Source organism: Odontomachus brunneus, unplaced genomic scaffold (genome assembly GCF_010583005.1).
Source record: "Odontomachus brunneus isolate Ranch 3 - 2012 unplaced genomic scaffold, Obru_v1 Obru_scaffold_028, whole genome shotgun sequence".
Lineage (NCBI taxonomy): Eukaryota > Metazoa > Arthropoda > Insecta > Hymenoptera > Formicidae > Odontomachus > Odontomachus brunneus.
In genome coordinates, this window is record NW_022639478.1 from 23,598 (window position 1) to 44,567 (window position 20,970).

At 35.3% G+C, this 20,970-nt stretch overlaps 1 protein-coding gene and 1 long non-coding RNA gene across 2 annotated transcripts; one reads left to right on the forward strand and one right to left on the reverse strand.

The window, feature by feature from the left end:
* Positions 1 to 656: 656 nt before the first annotated feature.
* Positions 657 to 14,554, reverse strand: LOC116842915 (transient receptor potential protein). The gene is made up of 17 exons (XM_032812781.1): positions 14,365 to 14,554; positions 12,828 to 12,972; positions 12,401 to 12,496; positions 11,206 to 11,345; positions 10,417 to 10,618; positions 9,850 to 10,020; positions 8,628 to 8,862; positions 8,332 to 8,484; positions 7,727 to 7,872; positions 6,900 to 7,006; positions 6,541 to 6,674; positions 6,227 to 6,350; positions 5,161 to 5,356; positions 4,380 to 4,544; positions 3,231 to 3,453; positions 2,467 to 2,889; positions 657 to 1,515 (listed from the first exon to the last, which is right to left on the reverse strand). The coding sequence occupies exons 1-17, from the start codon at positions 14,517 to 14,519 to the stop codon at positions 902 to 904; spliced, it is 3,429 nt and encodes a 1,142-aa protein (XP_032668672.1). The 5' UTR covers positions 14,520 to 14,554; the 3' UTR covers positions 657 to 901.
* LOC116842916 lies at positions 9,929 to 14,424 on the forward strand. The gene is made up of 3 exons (XR_004377784.1): positions 9,929 to 10,074; positions 10,340 to 10,531; positions 14,175 to 14,424. It is a non-coding gene; the product is annotated as an uncharacterized LOC116842916 (long non-coding RNA).
* Positions 14,555 to 20,970: the final 6,416 nt, after the last annotated feature.

Below are 20,970 nucleotides of genomic sequence, written 5' to 3' on the forward strand. Positions count from 1 at the left end.
TATTTTAATCGATTATCTTCAAAAAGGAAAAACCATTACAGGAGCATACTACGCATCATTACTTGACAAGCTGAAGGCAGAACTTGCGGGAAAACGGCCACATTTGCAGAAAAAGAAAATCCTGTTTCACCAAGACAACGCACCGTCTCACACCTCAGCGGTTGCCATGGCGAAAATCCACGAATTACGGTTTGAACTGCTTGACCATCCACCTTACTCACCAGATCTAGCCCCAAGCGACTTCTTTTTGTTCCCTCATCTAAAAATTGCGCTCGGAGGACAGAGATTTTCGTCAAATGAAGAGGCAATCACCTTCGTGAACAATTATTTTGCAGAGAAAAACGAATTTTGCAGAGAAAAACGAATAAAAATTTGCTCTAAGTTTCAGTGAAATATTTACTCTGGCGATTTCGAGTGGCGATATTGTCACTATTGCTTCGAATGAAAATGCTGCCACTTTTCATTCGTTTTGAATGAGATTATATACTCCCACAAGTTTAAAAAGTATGAACCACATTTTTTTGTTAAATAATATGTATTTCCTAATGATCATAGGACTATTTCACGTTTATATTTTAATACTAGAACTACTGAAAAAGAGATTTTACTTCTATCAAAGCGGTCAAAATGACAGGTTTTTGAAAAAATACATAATGCAAGGGAAAAACATTTATTTATTCTTCTTCATTGTATTTAATATCAATTAAAAATATAAAATAAATTATTGTAAATTTGTGATAATATTAATAATATATAATAATTTGTAATAAGATATTACAAACCCCCATCATTTTGACTGGTTTGGTGGTTACAACGATAAAGATAAATTAAATGACTTGAGTGGAAAATTCAGCGTGAACCATCAGTGACCAACGTGGCATGTTAAATCGAATACTCAAATCTAAATCCATCCTCCCATTATCTGACCGGTCGCCTTTGACTTTCCGCGCAGTTTTGTAGTCGATGCAGCCACTGGTTCGCTTTCTTTCGTGTCGGACTCGGCGCGTTTTCCTGCTTCGTTTTCCTCCTTCGTTCCCGAGATCTCACCTTCATCGCCGTTGTCGTCGTTATTTCCCTTCTTATCTGATTGCTCACTTTTATCTTCCTCTTTCAGTTTTACTTCTTTCTTCTCTTTCTCTTTTATTTTCTCCACTTCACTCGTTCCGCCACTTTCCTTGGGCTGCTCCTGCGCGCTTTCCCTCTTGCTCGCTTCTGTCTCGTCGACTTTCTTTTCTTGATCGGTCGTTCCGGCTGACGTTGATTCAGGCTGCTTGCTGACTTCTTCTTCTACAGGATCCTCAGGTATAGGTGAAGGAGATCTGATATCGGTAGTTCGAATGTCGAGTGTCTTGTCCGTCGGCTTGTCCACGCTACCGCTGCTCATGGACTTCAATAAGCTCTTCTTGAATGTATCGATCATGGGACGTGGCATCTCGTCCGTCGCAGTCTCCGAGATCATAACTTTGCTACTTCGTCGGGGAGCCTCGGTTTTCTGCTCGGTTGTCTCCGAAGGTTCTGCGAGGATTTACATATCGATAAAAATTGGTAAAAAACAAGTAACATTTCAATAACTACAAGTAAAATAAAAACGGAAAATAAAATTAAAAAAAAAACGGAAATTCAAGTAAAATTAAAGTTATATGTGAAAAAATATAAAATTTTTTTTCCTGTTTTCTCGCCACTGCCACCTTGATTTATAACGTCAGAAGCGAGAAAATAAACACTAAAAATCCTTGCAAAATACGTCGAAATAAAATTACATGTCCATAAAATGACACTCAAAATTGATCTAGCAGATCTGGAAAATAGTCCGAACGCTTCACTTTTCTTCTAACAATCAATAAATAACCGCAAAATTCATGATCATGAGAAATTTCTAATCCTCAAATTGAAACAACGTTATACACCTAATAAAAAATTTGTCATACATAATTAAATAAAATTATATAAAATCATATAAAATTTTACATTATTATATATAATTATATATGAAATTTGTCCATCTACATGTTAATACATGTTATATATAATCATTGTATAATTATATATATAATTTTATATATAATTATATATATATATATATATATATATATATATATATTTCATATATAATTAAAAATTTTTTATCGGGCAGGACGTTTATATAAGAAAAACGAAACTTATAAAGGCGGAATTAAAGCACGAAATTAAAAAAGCATAATTAACATTCCAAAATAAGATCCTTGGGATCTTAAATAGTGAAATTTTTTATATACGCTTGACGTATATAAACCACTCTCATATAAGCCTATAACGCTAATGGTCTTTATTTTAATATGGGGTCTGTTTTCTATTGCTGAAGTCTCTCTCGAAACTTAAAAAGATATACGGATAAAATTTGATGGAAGAAAGATAACAGAGAACTAATACAGCTAGTTAAGCAATGGAAAACAGACTCCTAGTCAATGATTCGAGATGCGAACTCACCATTCTCCTGTTCGTCCAACTTGTTCTTGCTCATCATGAACTTGGCGTAAGCGATCCTAGTGGCTGGCGTGAAATCCGAAAGATTCGGATTGTAATCCACCAGCCGATTCGGGTCCATGGACGCCAGGTCGGAGTCCGGCTGGTGTCGTAGTTGACGTCGCAAACTGCGCCGGGACTGACGTTGCACCGCCTCGTTCGTGCTACCGATCGGATCCATCGTGACAGTGCTCTGCCTCACCACAGCGTTCCAGTCCTTCCTGCCTGTGCCACTTCCTTTACGTCCGATGGCACGTGCAATCTGACTGAAGACATCCTTCGGCTCCTTCTCGCTCTGGATGACCGCGTGTACGATACCTTCCACTATGCCGATCTGGAAGTCCTTTTGCAGACGACGCTCCATCACTCTGCCCTTCTTGCCCGGTACTGGTGGAAGGACACGAATAATTATAACCGTGCTTTCGTTTTTGAAATAATAACAGCTAAAATTAAATCAGAAAGACTAGTATAAAAGTCTTTTATAAAATTCACTTTAATGAAGACTTGATATGATAAAAATCAACAATATGACCAAGTAATCTAAGAAAATATTAAATGTAATTTGTATCTATGATTGTGAACCATTGACACTTTGTCTGAACCACTCTATCATCTTCATTGAACTACGGGCTCACTTAATGGCTCACTTAAGAAGAACCAGTTATGATTAATAGAAAATTAAGTTAAACAACATTTTATGAATTAAATTCGACTGATTGCATACTGACTGTTCGTGTCCTCTTTGTCGAGCGCCGGTGTGTGCATTCCGTTCTTCTTGAGAATGTCGATGAGATCGTACCGGAAGGTTGAAATATCCTGACGGATTTCTCGGACATCGTCCTCGGTGATGGCGTAGTCGTCCCGCTTTTGTTGCTCAGCTGTCACGTAGCGACGTATAAGTAGACGCACAACAGTGTCGTGTCTGGCCATTGCCTTCTCTCGAGACTTTTTCTGAAAGAAGATCGTTAAGTGACGATATGATCGACGTATACAGTTGCAAAATTATTGGCCATTTTTAACACGTTCGCTGGGTTAATTTAGAAAACTCTCCCTATTATCTTGCATTGTTATGTAATTATTTTATTAATTACACAATAATTTTATTTTATTAATAAATTTGCATAATAACGTGATAAATGCACATATTTATATAATAATATAATAAAATTAAGTCTGTTTTACAAAATTAATAAAAAATAATATAAAATATGGTTTTATTTTTCTTTAAGTTTTTTAAGTTTTAATACACTTAGTTATTGCTTAGTTATTGTTAGTTATATAGTGAAAAAAAAAATATATATAAAGTAAAATTAATAAAATTATTTTACATAATTAATAAAATAATTACATAAAAAGTACAGACTGAACTGTGGGGGAAGGCATACAATAATAAAATTACTATAAGTCTACAGACTTATGCTGCAATTCTAAGCAGAATCATAAGTTTCGTAACTTGTTCTCGTAAAATTCGTCAGAACTTATGAGTAGATTTACAAGTCTATGCAATATCATATATCGTAATTACTCGTAAATATCTACGATTTCATGTAATTTACGATATTTACAAATGATTGTACGACATATGATATTGCATAGACTTGCAAATCTACTCATAAGTTCTGACGAATTTTACGAGAACAAGTTACGAGACTTACAGTTCTACTTAGAATTGCAGCATTAATTTGTTTATGTAGACATAAAAAATTTATCACTCTCCTAACCCTACACATAAAAATTATTATTTACCCAACCCTACATATTTGTGACGCTAATAGCAAACATGTTAAATTGCTCTATGTCTTAATTGTTGAATTTGTAACTGAGGAAACCACATTAAGTGATTGTAGGTACTTTATAAATTTATAAAAATGACTTACAATGAAAGATGTTGTGGAGCGACCGGCGCTTCCACATTTTAACAGTTTTTGGAAAGTTTTGCTGGTTGGTATCATGTTGAACGGCGGCGGTACGGTGTCGCCGTCTTCAAAGTAGCTCATCCACAAATGGCTCCTGGCGAATTTCCATTCTGTGTCAGATCGTTCCTAGAAATATAAATAATATGTTAGCGCATTGATTTTAATATAATGTATATATTTAAAATTCAAGATTGCTCTGTGTAATGGACCACGAAGATCATATGAAAAATCAAATTAATAACATACTTGGTTTGTCCAGATTGATGTTGCGTTCTTTCTGGATTTGTGTCCACGTTTCGTGAACATTTCAGTTCAAATCATAAAACGCGACCATCAGATCAATTAAATTCAAACGCAAGATATTTGTGCCAAATTTTAAGTGATAAATTTTGAATTCTGTTATTGTTAACTACGAATTATTAATTCGTGCTTAGTTTTAATTTTCTATAAGAAGATTATAATGATTCACTGCGCCCGTTATTTTATAATTTGATACTTAAGAGCTATTAGATAAATTATTTTGGTTTACTTCATTAAGAAGAGGAGTAACTAGAAGTTTAAGTATCAAAGCGTCACGCTGTTCTTCTCCTTGAAGAAGAAAAATGGAATATTCACGAAATATCAAAATTAAATCCACGAAAGACGTGCCACCAACTTGAGTATATCTACATACCGCAAAATCTTAGATATCAAGTAATAACATCTTCATACAAGACATTTTTGAATATCGGTGACTACTTACCGAAATAATTTGATAAGAATTAGACATCATAGCAATCAGCATGTTGAGCAGCACAATGACATTTATCACAGAGTAGGAACCGAACATGAGTAGTGCCCAGAATCGCGTGAAGCTCTTGATACCCGTCAGATCGAAGGACATTAGATCGATCATTCCGAAACTAGCCCAGAAGAGAGACTGCGACGTCTCGAACAAACTGACACATTAACGAAATTTTAGTCTTTTACGCGAAGATTGAGCCGAGAAAGACCCAACTCAGTAAACACCAACTAATGCACTAATATATTATTATCTAGGCACACAGAGAGAACGATTTGGTTGAATCAAATAAACGTTTCTTTGGAATAGTCCAAACGAATTTTTCGATTGATCGAACAAAATTTTGTTTAAAGCAACAAAAATATTTATTTGCGGCTTAGTTCTAAAGAAATATTTTTGTTATGTCAATCAAATAATTTGTTTCAAGAAAAGAATGTTAAGTTCTCTAAACGACAAACTCGACAATTTTTGCAGATATGAGGTATCACTTTTTAGCTTTATATAAGAAAAAGGTTAAAAGAGAATATCTGGCAGCATAAATCATAATCATAAATGTTATAGAAGTGTAAAAAAAATGTTCCTTTGGACTATTCCAAAGGAACATTTTTTTTACACTTCTATAACATTTATGATTATGATTTATGCTGCCAGATATTCTCTTTTAACCTTTTTCTTATATAAAGCTAAAAAGTGATACCTCATATCTGCAAAAATTGTCGAGTTTGTCGTTTAGAGAACTTAACATTCTTTTCTTGATTTTATTAAAAACGTCTTACTGTAGTCTGAAATCTTAGAAAAGTAATGAATATGGAAAAAATTTTGATCATTCAGAGTATAGTGAATTTTCAAAACAATTTTTTTTTATTTTTAAAAAATTTTGATTCTTGCACATACGGGATTTCTTATTCATCGATATATTATTTGTTACTATAATTCTAAAGGAAAGTGGCTTGAAATTATTCCAAGTAATTCGTTGTGGAATATTTTGATCTTGCAAGTATTAATTGAAAGCGCTCAACCATCGTACTTGGCGAATCTCCTCCATATCGAGCAAGCTTTCTCCTGATTATCGAAGTCCGGCAGATCGTCGGACGTATGATAACACTTCATCTTCTCCAAATCCGCGTAATACCACATCAGTTGATTCATACCTAAAAACAGAGGGTGAATTTAAGAGGCAACATATCATCCTACATGTTATAAAAAAAAAGAGAGAAAAAGAAAGTTGCAAACCGTATCTTAAAATCGAAGCGGGATGCTAAATAAATAAGTGTGACGAATCTCACAGATGCAAATAATGGAGTTCCGGATGAATAAGTAAGCGGAGGCGGCGTTACTCACCGCAACCGAAAGCAAACAGCACGAGGGTATAGATGAAAAAGAACTTGATTATGTCTATTATCATCCTCCCAAGGGAAATCTGGAGTGGGCCGAGATGAGGATTCACGCTGAATATATGGACGAGTTTTAAAAAGCTGAAACACATTCCGTATATACATATAATACACGCCGAGTGTATTTGTCGGTGAGAAGGAAGTATCCTGTCGAAAAATAACGGTGTGAAGAAAAGAGCTAATTAGACGTGTAATCGAACGTCTAAATGTGTGAGTGCTTATACTTGCGTTTGAATGTACACTTTGTGCAAAACAGTTCTTTTCACGTTTGTTTTCATTAATAAATAATTTAATTGTGAGAATTACCTGAAGATCATCCCAGCTGCAAAAGCTCCTTCCGAAAGTAACATTGGATCAAACGCATGCCACTGATCCCGCGGATACCAAGGATCTAAGCCATCCCAGTATTCTCTCTGTTATACGTAAAATAATCGGATTAATTTTACACGCAAGAAACGTGCGAATCAAATCTGGAACGTTATTGAAGAGTATATCTAATAAATTGTAATACAATTGACAAACATGAAATTCTTCGCGTGAAAAGAAGATACAAGCCTTTATTTTTTATTGACGTAAATATCTTTAAATGTTACTTACAAACGCTCTGATTGACTTTCAGTCACATTTATAGAGACACTTTTATCGATAAAAGAGAGCGCAAAATAAGGATCAGTATAAATCATCCATAGAAGTTTTATTGGTTGTGTAGTTCGCGAGAAGAATTCTCAAATTTTAATATGTTTCAATTTAATTCAAATTCAAATTAAATTCAAGTTTTAATATTGTTCCAAGGTTTATATTAAAAAAAAATGGTTGTTATTTAAAATTTGTCTTACTTAAGATATTCAGATTTGAATTTAAAGTTAGATTCGAGTCTTTTATTTGAAGTATATAACATGTAACGTTATATGTAACGTTACACAACATTTATAAGTGTGATTCAATTAAAAGACTAAAACCTGAATTTCACATGACATAAGTTTGAAGTAAGGACTATTAATATGGATCTAAATTAGTTTGTAACAAATCTTTAGTTTTTCATCTATAATAATCATTTAGCTTGAGTTAATTTTACGAGATTGCATTTATATGGGTTTTTTGTGTACCTTTCATAAAAGCAGAATGAAACATACCTGCACTATCCACCAGGCCGTGATTCTCATACTTATCCAGATTACGTAAAAAGTATTTTGAATGAAGTCTACGATATTCCACAGATCCGATATATATTCAATTAATCCGTCTGCCCATAAAGATTTAATCTCGCCGATGATTAAACCTACGAGATGTGACTGCGTGAAATATATGTATGTATACATGTGTATATATGTATATATATATAAACGTATATAATTAATAATTTTAATAGGATACACACACATATATATATTCTATTTAAATTAGTAATAATAATTTTTTATATAAGACAGTGGATTTTATGCTCGCTAAAATGATTTTCATCTAACTAATTAAGAATGCGTCACTGTGTGACTAAATCTATCACAGATTTTCATGCGATCACTCACTCTGAACACGCTTGGCAAACTTACTAATAATAATATATATATATATATATATATATATATATATATATATATATATATATATCATATATATCATATATATCAATATATCATATATATCAATATATCATATATATATATCAATATAAGTTTGCTCTTACTGCGTCTATTCACGCTAATTGTTTCTAATTCTACAGTTTACATGGTTGCATTACTTATCACATAGATGACCACGCCGGTCTCGACGAAGCCTGGCACGCCACCACGTTCTCGTTTCTTCCAACCGGCGAGAATCTCCCGCATCCACTCGTTGCCGAATAATTCAATCAACAGGTATTCGACTCTTTGCGACGCCATGCCAAGAAGCACTACGAATAAAATACTTGGTCAAGCTTTGCTTTATTACACTTGCATGTAACTCGTAATTGAAGTGCACTGGGAGACTTCGCAATAATATAGAACATTAATGTAGAAATGGCAGCACAAAGGATTACATCGCGATCGAACTTACTTAGGAAGAAGGCGTATGACGCGGAGTGACATATGAATTTCACGAACGGCTTCTTCATGAACAGCCCCATCTGCGAAGTGGGTGCCATCATGTACATCGTGCTGTAGACCGGGAACATCGCCCCGAGCTTGCCGACTTCCAGCAGTTGCGCCATCATGCTTTTCCTTCGGAATCCCGGAAGACCGTCGTACCAAATAGCGGCTAATAATTGCTGCACGTTCGGATGAGAGACGAACTACCACAAAATATATGAACAGATATAAGTTTATTAGTTTATATAACATCTATAAAAAATATCATATATATATATATATATATATATATATATATATATATATATACATGAATATTGCATTGAAATTATATAAAAATATCAACAAACAGATGTTTTCGGTTAAAATACCGGTAAATTTTTATATCCTATCAGGAAATATTGGTTCATAATTTTTTAATCGGTTTATCTGATGAAATGCCATGATCGGAAGTATCCGATAAAATTTAATCGAATATTCTGATCAGATATAAAAAAAGTGATCGAAATTTGATCGGAAAAATTCGTTTGTTAATTTTTTATCGGATAATTTCTTTCAGTATGTCTCTATGTAGTCTTATATAATCATGCACAATCATGCATAATAAAAAATCCTCAAAATTTTTTAAATATATTGTCGGATTCTCTTTAATATATTCCTGTCGAATATTTTGGAAATGTTTCAGAGAATGAGAGAGAAAGAGATAGAAAGAGAGAGAAAGAGAAAGAGATAGAGAGAGATAGAGAGAGAGAGAGAAAGAGAGAGAGAGAGAAAGAGAGAGAGAGAGAAAGAGAGAGAGAGAGAGAGAGAGAGAAATAGAGAGAGATATTGAAGTATCGAAGCTATTCATAGTAATATTAATACAACGTTAAAAACTATATCTTAGAAAACGTGGTATGTTATTGAATATCATCACAAAAGAACGTTCTATGAATAATCTTTTGTTTATTAAATCAATATCAAGTTGTTCCTGCCTTCTTTCTCTTGACAAAGAGAACTGAAATGTTTACAAAATGTCGGAAACAAACACGGCTCCAATCCAAACGCTAAAACAAATATTATTTCATATTGCGAAAGTCTCAATGTCAATATGTTGTCAGTTCGATATAACTCGCGCGAGGCTTGTTGAAAATTAGGAGCACGTATAGAGAATGTACTCTCCGCTGTAAGGAGAGCGCCCGTCTACGTACTTGCTTCTGCTTATATTTAATAGCCAGTTTGAGTCGGTCCAAGGTCTGTCTCTCCCCAGGATCCCAATTCTCCCCGGTGGGATTGTAGTTTAACATTATTTCCAATTCGTAAGACGTGCGTGCGTGGTCCAGCAAAGAGGTCGAAAATTGCTGCGTCTGTTGCCGCATCTCCTGGCGATTGACAAAGAATCGTCTTTAGACGAGGACAAATACGCGAGAGTGCAGGTGAGAGTGGATACGTGCTATCGATCGCGTTTGTCGAATTTATCCTCAAATTTACGTTCGTGCATAAAAGAAAACAGCCATGGACAGAAAAATTGTCTATTATTTGTGAACTCTCTGTTTTGTTCAATGGGAGAATCCGTTTTTCAATGGAAGAATTCTTCCATCGGTCACAGACTCACCCCAAAAATTACGAACAACCTTTCTGTCTACGAATGTACGTCGAACGCGCAAAAGATCAAAAGATCTGGATGACTATAAATTTTAGTTACCAATCGTTTGAAGGGGCCCGAATGACTCGAGGTGGAGGAGGAGGAGGAAGAGGAGGATCATTGAGTTAAGTACGTTATATTGGGCGCGAAATTCTTGTTCCATCCTGCTGAGGCGACGCAGTTCCCACGAAAGCTCGAAGGCCGTCAGAAGTGGGTCTCTCGATGAAAGCGCGATTAGAGATGACGAGGTGAGTGCACGATACGCGTTTATTCGAGATTGCGAGTGCCGGAGGGAGTCCTGTTCGCTGGAAGTGACGCATTCGTCGCAGCCGCATCTGCAATAATATCACGAAGTTACTTCCTCTTCTCTTTACGTAGGCTCGTTTCACTAGCGAAAGTAAGACAACAAATGAAAACAATCCAAACTAAACATGTTTGGGGAAAAAAATTATTTTAACCTTATTTTGACGATTTCCCGAAAAATATTCCTTTTTGTCTGCTCTTCCCTCACAACATGTATTATATTATACTTATATCGTTAATTGAGAAATTATAATATTGTTATAATACTACTGTTACTTGCTATTTACTGGAAATAGGATACTTGAAAAATTACTATGTGTGTTATCTTTAGCAAGATCTACTGACAGTTTATTTTTGAATAAATAGAAAGATTGAATACTGATAAAACTGAAAAGAATTTATATGAAAAGATTCGATTTCCACGAATGTGCGTGAATATATGTGTGTGTGTTGATGAAATACTAAATTTACAAAACTAGATAATACAAGCGCGTACACTATTTGTCTTCTACTTTTTTTCTTAAGTACAATATTTTCTCAATGTTGGACTTTATTATTAAAATTGTATAGACTGTATTATATTATCATAAAATAATATCTCTCTCTTCTTTCGACGTACCTGGCATTGTGAGGCGTCGGTAAAGTCGCGCCGCGATCCAAAAGCAATTTCAGTATCTCGTAATTGTTTTTATGAGCCGCCAAGATCAATGGAGTTATGTCGGGTGTAAAATTGGACGATGAATCCACGGCTTCCCAGCTCTGAAGTAAAATATAAAAATGTCACTGAAATGACAGAAGTCCTCTTCGCCACTGATTAATTAGAGACTAATTATAATGATAAGAAGAAAAGGGAAATCATGTCCGGTCTCGTGCGTTTAAAGAGTGGATAATTTGTCTATCAAGTATACACAAAGAAATATTATTATCTACTACTAAGAAAAATGATTGTTTAACTAACAGAAATATTTAAATGGCTTATATTGTTCAACTAATTTTTGTTCTTTTAAGCATGACTATTTCCAATAAAGAATATTTTCTTGGTAATCCTCGAGTGTTATCTTAATGCAACATATTTATTGCAAATTTGGAGAAATTATTATTTACTCAAAAGAAGAGTTTATTTTCTTTACAAGAATATAGAAAAATTTTATGGAAGAAGTTGGTTTGACTTTATGTAGTTAGCAAGCCAAACTTTTGTTTAAATTTGATATTCTTGATCGAAATGCTAAACTTACTAGGATTCAAAATATATTTTGAATAAATTTGATGCTTATAATGAACTCTTATAATAATCATTTTGCTTATAATAATCATTTATAACAGATTTGTGAATATATGAGACTTGGGAGATACCTGAAACAAATAACATTTACTTGAATACACTTGTTCCATGTATTTTCCTATGTGAATGTGCGATCGCTCTGTTTCTACCGAAGCGGATACATATAGCGCGTGTTTTAAAATTGCCCGCAAAAGAGATGTATACACGCAAAAAAAATAGTTGGTGCAACCAAGTAGGAACCAATTGCAAATTAGGTGATTAGAAGCGATATCTCTGTTACGGAAACTAATATTTATGTTGTCGCAACCGAAAATATTTGTCTGAACATTCAACGATATTAGAACTCGGTTGAGGCAGCTGAGAACAATTGATTATATAGATGCCTCATAAAGGAATTTTTCTGTTCCTACAATCGAGTTTTCGTCTGATCCCTGAACAACCGAAAATTCGGTTATACCGAAAACCGTTCGGTTATACCGAACAGAATTGTTTTTTCCGTGTAGAATTGCATAAAATTCATTATTGAACTTACGTAGGGCTGGCCAGGCTTGTGTATCTTTTCCTCCCACTCCAGCAAGATCTCCACCGCCTCCACGTACTCCTCCTTAATGGCGTGCAGAAGTGCATCCTATAAGACGTGCGAATTATGGTTTCGGAGGGGCTTCAATGCTCTTACGCGTTAGCGACTTGCGGCTCAGATGCTGCGTAATGCAGGTAATTCATAACAATGTCGCGCTCGCAGAACGGCCGTTCTATACAGGGTGACCCAAAACGCCAGGCGTGCGTGTGTGCGTGCGCGCGCGCGGAACTCTCATTAGCGGTATCCCGGTAGACATCGATTACGTGATATCAAACGGTAACACACATTACACTCGTGCAATAATTAGGGGAACGAACGGCCGCCCGCGTGATCTTCATGAGAGACGCCACGCCGTCTCGATTCCACGATACTTACTTACCTTCACTTCGATTCCCAATTCCAGCAGCAGTCTGATCAGTTCGACGTTTTCGTTCTCGATCGCGGCGGTGAGCGCTGATCGGTTCAGCGGATCAACGCAGTTGATGTTCAGTATCTCCGCGTGCCCTTCGTTTTCCTCGATCAATCTGCGAAAATAGCAAGGAGACTTAATAAGTGTTGAGATCACATTTCCGTTGAAATAAGGAGAAGTTGGTTACAGCGAGCGTAAATTCAAAGGAGTAGTAATATTTGTCACTCGCTGTCTGTTATCATAGAAATGTGATTTCTCTTTAAACTCGTATGTTTAATGAGAAACTCGTATGTTAAATTCAGATTTTAAATAGAATGGTATTCGTACGTTATTAAAGCCTCGACTGCCAAGCTGATTTTTATATATTGTTTCAAAAATCAACTGCAGTTTTCACAATCGAAATTATTTACGATAAAATACACACACTTTCTCATGCATTATTTGTAAAGTTCCAGTATTAGTTTTCTATTGGTCGCGTATTTAATTCATTCAGTGCAATTAGTTACATCTTATATGCATAAATTAGTGAGATATAATCATAATCATGGAGAATATGGCAGTCAACATGTTGGCATGTTCGCTACTATCGTCTATTAAGGAAACTTTTCCAACATAATCCACTCTAAATTTTTTCATGTAATTGTGTAAAACACCTTTATTTATTTTTATTGTGAACTAAATCGTCATTCTAATTAATTTGCTCATTCATTTATCTATATTTTAATTTTATTTCTTGCTATTTATTTATTATAGTTATTTTTTATATACTATTATCCTAATTTATTTTTTATAACTAAATGATGATTTTTCTGCCCACCTCTTATAAATGAATATTATTATTAAAAACAGATTTATATGGATGAAAAAAGAAAATAATCGCCATCACATTTGTGATGTCAAGAAATTTTTTCTATATCCACAATATCAAACTAAGTCTGTTTTACACAATTACATAATGAAAACTTCCAAATAAGATTCCAAAAGAGATTATATATGGAAAAGTTATATGGAAAAGTTCAAATAAACCATGTCAACGAACGTATTAATTGTGAATATCCAGGTCATCACGATATTTCCAATTTCACCGGCTGGATTCTAATGATTAAAGCGCGATACGCCAAGGAAGAGAACGATCATGAATCTTTCGCTCTGTGAACTTGTGTCTGTGGACATTTCCAAATGGTTTCAAATTAGAGAATCTCCCTCCCGTCTTTCGAGGCGAAAAAGTTCACAAGAGAAGTTTTCACAGTTTAAAAAGTTACATATGCTCGCTAAAATTGTCGAATTTACATGAAACCTTTCACGTTTGTATTCTAGGAAGAAATTATGTGATCTCTGGCCAGAATGGCGTCAGTGCATCAGCATCTCACGCAATAGGAAGAAACACGCAGTTCGGTCGCAGACAGCCCGTCCAGAATTCATACTAAACCCAGTTTATTTTACGTCTCGTCCGGGACGTAAAATCTTTGCCGGTGGTATTAGCGCGCCGAGCGATGCTCAGGATTACCTTTTGACAGTCGCACAATCGCCTCGTTCCGCGCTGAGCAGGAAATGCTTCTCGACCGGGCCAAGAATATAGTCAATAGGCGCCTGTAACGATTGCACCGACGGCGCACTCGCCTCGTTCGCGAGTAGATCCTGTTGCGATTCCGACGGATTCATTTCACCCTCGGCGTATCGCCTCGCGTACGTATCCGCTGAACGGAATACTGCAAGTGCCTAAAATTGGAAAATGCCTCCTACGGCTTAAATACATTTCCAATCGCGAAGCTGGACTCACGCGTGTTCGAAAGTTGCCGGGCTCTAACGGATCTTATCGAATAGATTTCTTCCGCTGAGAAAAATATTCAATTATATTATCTAATCGGAGTCCAATGTAAAAGAAACAAACGGATATATCCAAATTATATATCCAATATAAAAAGTAATCGGACATATCCAAACGGATATCCGACTCATAAATATCCTTATAACTACGACTTGTCTTGACTGATAAGAATATGATTCTGTATTCTTCACGATTTTACAACTTCTAGCATAGACGAGCTTTATAATATTAAATTCAGCTTTAAGAATTAAGTACTCTTGCTTATTAATAGTTTAATGACCTCCTCTTCAATATTTATTTCTTGTAACACATTACGTATCTCATAGTAAGTCGATATGTTACACAAATTATATAAATTTCAATGAAGATCGATCATGTAGAGAGATAAAAGACGTCTTTGAGTATAGAGTTCAATGAAAATAGGTCACGCATTCTAGGTTGAGAGCTAGTTATCCTCCAACACCGATTCTTCGGAAAACAGAAGAGATCCGTTCTGCGTGTAATCTTTAGTTCATCCAAAATGTAAGAACAGAAGCAGATAAAGCATGATGATAACGTGAGTAAGGCTTCTTATATTTAGCATTTGCGGCATAAAGTATTGAGATCAACCAGGACAGTGTTTCTCACGTTTCGCAGTTAAGTAAGTTGTAAGCAGAATGCAAAATATTAAAAATGGTATGAAATTTTATTTCATAATTTTATTTATAAATAATACCTGTATATGGATATTTTTTAGATTTTTTCACTAACCCATTTTTGTGTAAATTAATAACAATATTCTGTAAATTTTGTAATAGACTTATAGGAATCTTATAGGAAATGATTCTGCGTATTTTAAAATTAAAAAATCAATATTTAAAGTATTAAGAAGCAAATAAATTTATACGTAATATATGAAGTATATAATATTAAATGTTTATATTTTTATGTATTTGAAGCTTCAAGCAATTTACGTAGTTTATTTGCAATAGTAAAGAATATAAGTGAAGATATAATACTTTTATCATCTAAACTTTCTAATGGGAAAAAATTTGAAAGAAGCCTTATACTTCTTTCCATTATCTATCTGCATCTCTGTTAGTCCAACTAATGCATAGAGGAAGCATTAATAGAAACGATAAAAATCGTATTTTTTGTATTTAATATTAATATTATTTCAATTTTATCTTAAATTAATATGTATCATCTAGACAGTGAAATAAATGTATAGAAACGTAATTTTTGTTTGGCAAATAATAAATTTATGAGTGGCGCTTTACGTTACTGAAAACACTTAGCTATATGACCTTAACAAGCTATAGTTTTACCTGAAGAAGCAATCCGATTATTTATTTTTTTACGGTTGCCCAATAAAATCATAAATCTATAACGCAGTGTGGTTCATTTTGTTAGCGTAAAGTAATACTTAAATTTTCTACATTGAAAAATAATATTTAAGTTGAATCTTTATCCATTTTTGCTTTAAAAAATAGTAAAATGTTTATTTAAACCTCAACGAATTCACCTTGATTCAGTTTCAATGAATCGATATGCGGCTACCTCTCGTCCAATTAGATTAAGTCTTAATTACGTAAGTTGCTTTCGTGTTGCACAACCATAGATCGAAGTGTACAGTAAACAGCTTATACAATGTAAGTCAACTTTATTTTAAACTAGAATAATCCCAAATGTGATAGAGAATAAGAGTTGAATACCGTTTCATTATGTTATCTAGATATCTCGTTGATGCGCGACATATTATCGAGGGACTTTGCAGAATTTATGTATATCGATAAAAAGGATATTAAAAAAATAAAAAAATATTTTTATTCAGTGAATATCAATAACATATTTACACGTGTATATTAATGTGCATATTTTTATATTGAGGAACATTTTTTTGTATATAAGAAAATATAAATTTTTTTGAAACAACGTGCACGTAGCTTCCTTATGAGAAGGCAATTGTTTATTCCTTACTTAAATAAAATAATTTATATCTTCTTTGTTTAAAAGATTTTCTATTTATATAAGTTATATAAATATATTATTAATACCCTTCGCGAATAGATACATTTTGTTTCTTACATATTTTTTCTCCCTAAGTGTATTTATGTTGTATCCATATGCGAATAAATATGTGCAGAATATCTGAAAGAGCGGGTAACAATAACTAAAAACACTTTGCGAAACAAACTCGAGAGATGTTAAAATGTTTATACGACTATATACAGATAATTTTAAAAATGCACTGAGGAAATATTTCGAAATTCATTTCACATAAAGTTTATCTCTCTCTCTCTTTTTCTCTCTGTGAAATAAAGTTTATTTCTGTGATATAAAGTTTATTTCTGTGATAAAAAGTTTATCTTTAAATGTGAACTTTACGTCTCACAAATAAATTTTCAAGTACATTTTTCTCAGAAGTGCAAGATGCTTATTGCGATCTTCCGCTGCATTAATTTATTCGTGTGTATAATGGCGACATTAAATACGCTAATTTAGGTCGCACCGAATAAATGAATCCTGAAGATAATTGGAGCGCCATCGTCCAAGAAACAGGTTGTCTCATTAAGAAAAGTTTTTTCCGCGAGGAAGAAAACAATTTCATCAATATATGAGATTTCTCTTTGATTAGTTTTAGTAATAAGTTTAATGAAATATCGTTCCTCAGTTTCCAGTCCCATCGTGCGGATTCGTTAATTAGATGCTTGAATTTAAGGGTCCGCGTTTCTCGAGACAGACAAACAGATGCATTTATTGTACGCGCTCTGGGACATCTCTCCTCACAAACGCAATATAAGATATAAAATAAAAATAAAAGAGTTAAAATTAAAAAGTCTCTACGAAAGAGAAAATCACATCCATATTATACAGGATGTCCCAGATCACCTTCACAATCTCTCGTAAGGATGGAAAGCGGATTGAGATGAACACAAAAGTCCTATACCATTTTGCGATATTCGCAATAATAGTCGAGATATTAATTAAAAAAGATTGGTGAATGATAATGAGCGATATGGTAGATGAGCTGCAATTGCGCTGTCTACCGTTGTATATTTGTACATTATGTCAAACTGAACAAAAAAGTCCTCTACCATTTTGACAACATAGATTTTTAGATATTAATCAAAGAAAATTGTTACATGATTATGTACCATAATGAACAAATTTTCTTTAATTAATATCTAAAAATCTATGTTGTTATTTGCAAAATGGTAGAGGACTTTTTTGTTCAGTTTGACTTAATGTACAAGTATACAACGGCAGACGCCGCAATTGCAGCTCATCTACCATATCGCGCATTATTATTCACTAATCTTTTTTTAATTAATTATCTTGAGATTTATTGCAAATATCGCAAAACGGTATTGGACTTTTGTGTTCATTTCAATCCGCTTTACGTCCTCACAAGAGATTGTGAAGGTGATCTGGGACACCCTGTATAATCATGTAATGAGTACAAGAAAGAGAGACAAAGGGGTGACGCGACGCGGATGTCAAATACTTTTTCCGTCGCGGTCGGAAGAAGGACGAGGGACGAGCGTCGTGCAGCCCACTTCCCCGGCGGGGGCTAATCTCGTGTGCGGGAAATGTACTTACTTTGTAAGGGAACGTAAAGTACACGCTCTCCTACGTCTCGACGCCGGTGTGCTCGCGCGAGCAATGCCGGCCACGGACTGTATCGCGGCCATGGCTACGCGCGCCGCACGGCGAAACCTTACGACGCCGTCAAGCAGGTTGATCTTCAGGCGGCGGATTAAGTACGGACGAGGTGCGCGTACCGAAAAGAAAAGAACAGCCTCGCCTACATGGCGTGGGTCGCGCTACATTGTGCCCGGCATCGCACATTGTGCGGAATCGGCATTACCGCCGGCATGTGGACACCTTTGACCACGAACGGAGCGGGGCGGGAAGAGGACGGTGGAGGGTGAGAATCCCTCTCCTTCTTTCTCTTTCTTCTAACCCCCGGATTAATGGTTCGCGAGTCTCGTGACGGCGTATCCGTAGTAGCCAAATCCGGAGCTCGTATGCCGGCGACGCGCTCCGGCACATTCTTCTTCATTTCCCGCACCGTCGCGAATTCATGCTCCTCCAAGCCGAGTCGAGCCGCGCAGCGCCGCGATTATTTATCATCTCGGCGATGTGCGTCATTTCCGTTTTTAGTGTGACACGACATCCGTAACAATTCGGGAAACATCAGGCGGCAAAGACTCGGAGGCCGCTGATGTATGGCGCCGCGCGCGCGCGGATTCGCACGGTACGGAGGGCTGATGGTGATACACGCGAGAAAATGTTGGTAGGCGCGCGTCGCAATGTATCAAAAAATATATCTCAGTCTATATAAAAATATAGACTGAGGGGGAGGTGCCGCGCGTACCTAAATAATTGTCGCCGGGCTGACAGGTGAACGGTCAGATGAATAAGTTCACTTGTCGCTTATATACGATATACTTCGCTTCTCAGTTGTATCCAAAAGATGTTAATTAAATCTCGACAGAGTAACAATGGGAGAAAGCGAGAATATACCCAAAGAAAGAGAGAGAGAGTGACAACGCTCTGTCTTCGTTCTGCCATTTTTGCTCGGCGAGATAATCAAAATAATTGCGTAAATAATCGGCGAGCTGATTATAAATAATTCCCCCCGGCGCGAATTGGACAGGTGGAAAGCGCGGTGAGGGATGAGTCGAAAATAGACGGGGGTGTATAATCGAGTCAGCCATGCCTTTGATAAAATGAACGGTGGGACAACGACGAATGGGGGATGGATATCGGTGGGATGCGGTTACGGCAGCATATAGAAACGAGCGTACTGCATCCGGCCACTTTGTTTTTCTTTAATTATTATAGTTACGTATTAAATTGACATATACATCTCAAGAACGGCGTTCGGGAGATCACGCATGTCGGGGATACGATACGTACGTGTCTCGTGTCGCCGCGACGTGTATAATACATGTCTCAAGCTCGGGCTGGGTCGAGGTAATAATCGGTCCCGCCGTTTTTACGTAACGCGTGAGACTTACAGGGAATTCAGTCGGATGCGGATCCGATAATGAATCACTCGCTCGCTGTCGCAAACGCAAGCGAAAGCGCACGCATACACTGCAAATCCAAGAGTGCGTTTTCAGACGCGTAAGCACGTAATTTCGCTCTTTTCACACATTTCTTGCGGTTTGAAATCACATCATTTGACACGTTTAGGACGTGTTGGTGAATTACGGTGTAATTACGTTTTCAAACGTGTTAAGTGATTTAAAACAATGAGAAACATGTAAAAAGAGATTCAGCCAGGATAACACACTTTGTATGCAGTGTAACGTTATACATCAGCAACACGAGATCCTTCGCCGAAGGATAACGCATTAGCAACCGTCGTGTTGTTTGGCGGAACATATATCTGTATGTATACTTGTCGAGTTCGGTGATCGAGTGACTTTCACACTGTGTTCGTATGAATACTATTGTACACTTTGGTATATTCACATAATTAGATAGATTAAATTGTTATTATTGTTTTGTCTTGTTATTATTATCAGGGATGGATTTGATGTTGAAATTAGTAATGCTGAAGCACCGAGTTCCTACAAAAAGGTGACCTTGTTTTAGAATATTGTATAGAAACAATTTCTTATAAAATACTTTACAAATAAAATAAATTTAATAAATAAGTAAAACTATTATAAGATTAAATATAATAGTATGTACAATAAGATTAAATATAATAGTATGTACAATAAATACATATACAAGATAACTAAAACTAAAATAAAAGAAAAATATATACAAAAAGTAAAGTAAAAAAACTATTTTAAATTTTTATAAACTACCACAAAAATAAAATTTACATAAAGTGTATTTTATAGAAATTTTATTATTTTTATAAATATTATTGATAACATATACATTTTGCTCAAGTTATATATATATATATATATATATATATATATATATATATTCACATATACGTTCAAATTTTATTATAAGTACAGTTAAAATGTCACTGAAATAGTATTAGTATCAAACTCACCTCGAAAAGTTCCATCCATCCCTGATTCTTGTTGTTTTATTGTTTAGGTAATCTGTGTGATAGATCGGATAAGAAATAAAAAACAGCTGTTTTCGCAAGGTAGGTTTGATGGATTTAACGCGCGTCGATACGTATCAGTGCATCCAACCGAATTCGCTAGTAGACATGAGAGAATTGAAGAGTTGAGACACGGAAAGTGATAGGAAGTAGAGAGAGAGGGCGAGTCAGAGAGAGAGAGAGAGAGAGAGAGAGAGAGAGAGAGAGAGAGAGAGAGA

Coding starts and splice junctions, on each gene's coding strand:
- LOC116842915 (XM_032812781.1), bottom strand. CDS start 14,519: ATGAATCCGTCGGAATCGCAACAGGATCTACTCGCGAACGAGGCGAGT. Junction 7,007..7,726: donor CGGCCTGGTGGATAGTGCAG/GTATGTTTCATT, acceptor TACGTATAACAG/AGAGAATACTGGGATGGCTT. Junction 6,351..6,540: donor GCTGTTTGCTTTCGGTTGCG/GTGAGTAACGCC, acceptor CTCTGTTTTTAG/GTATGAATCAACTGATGTGG.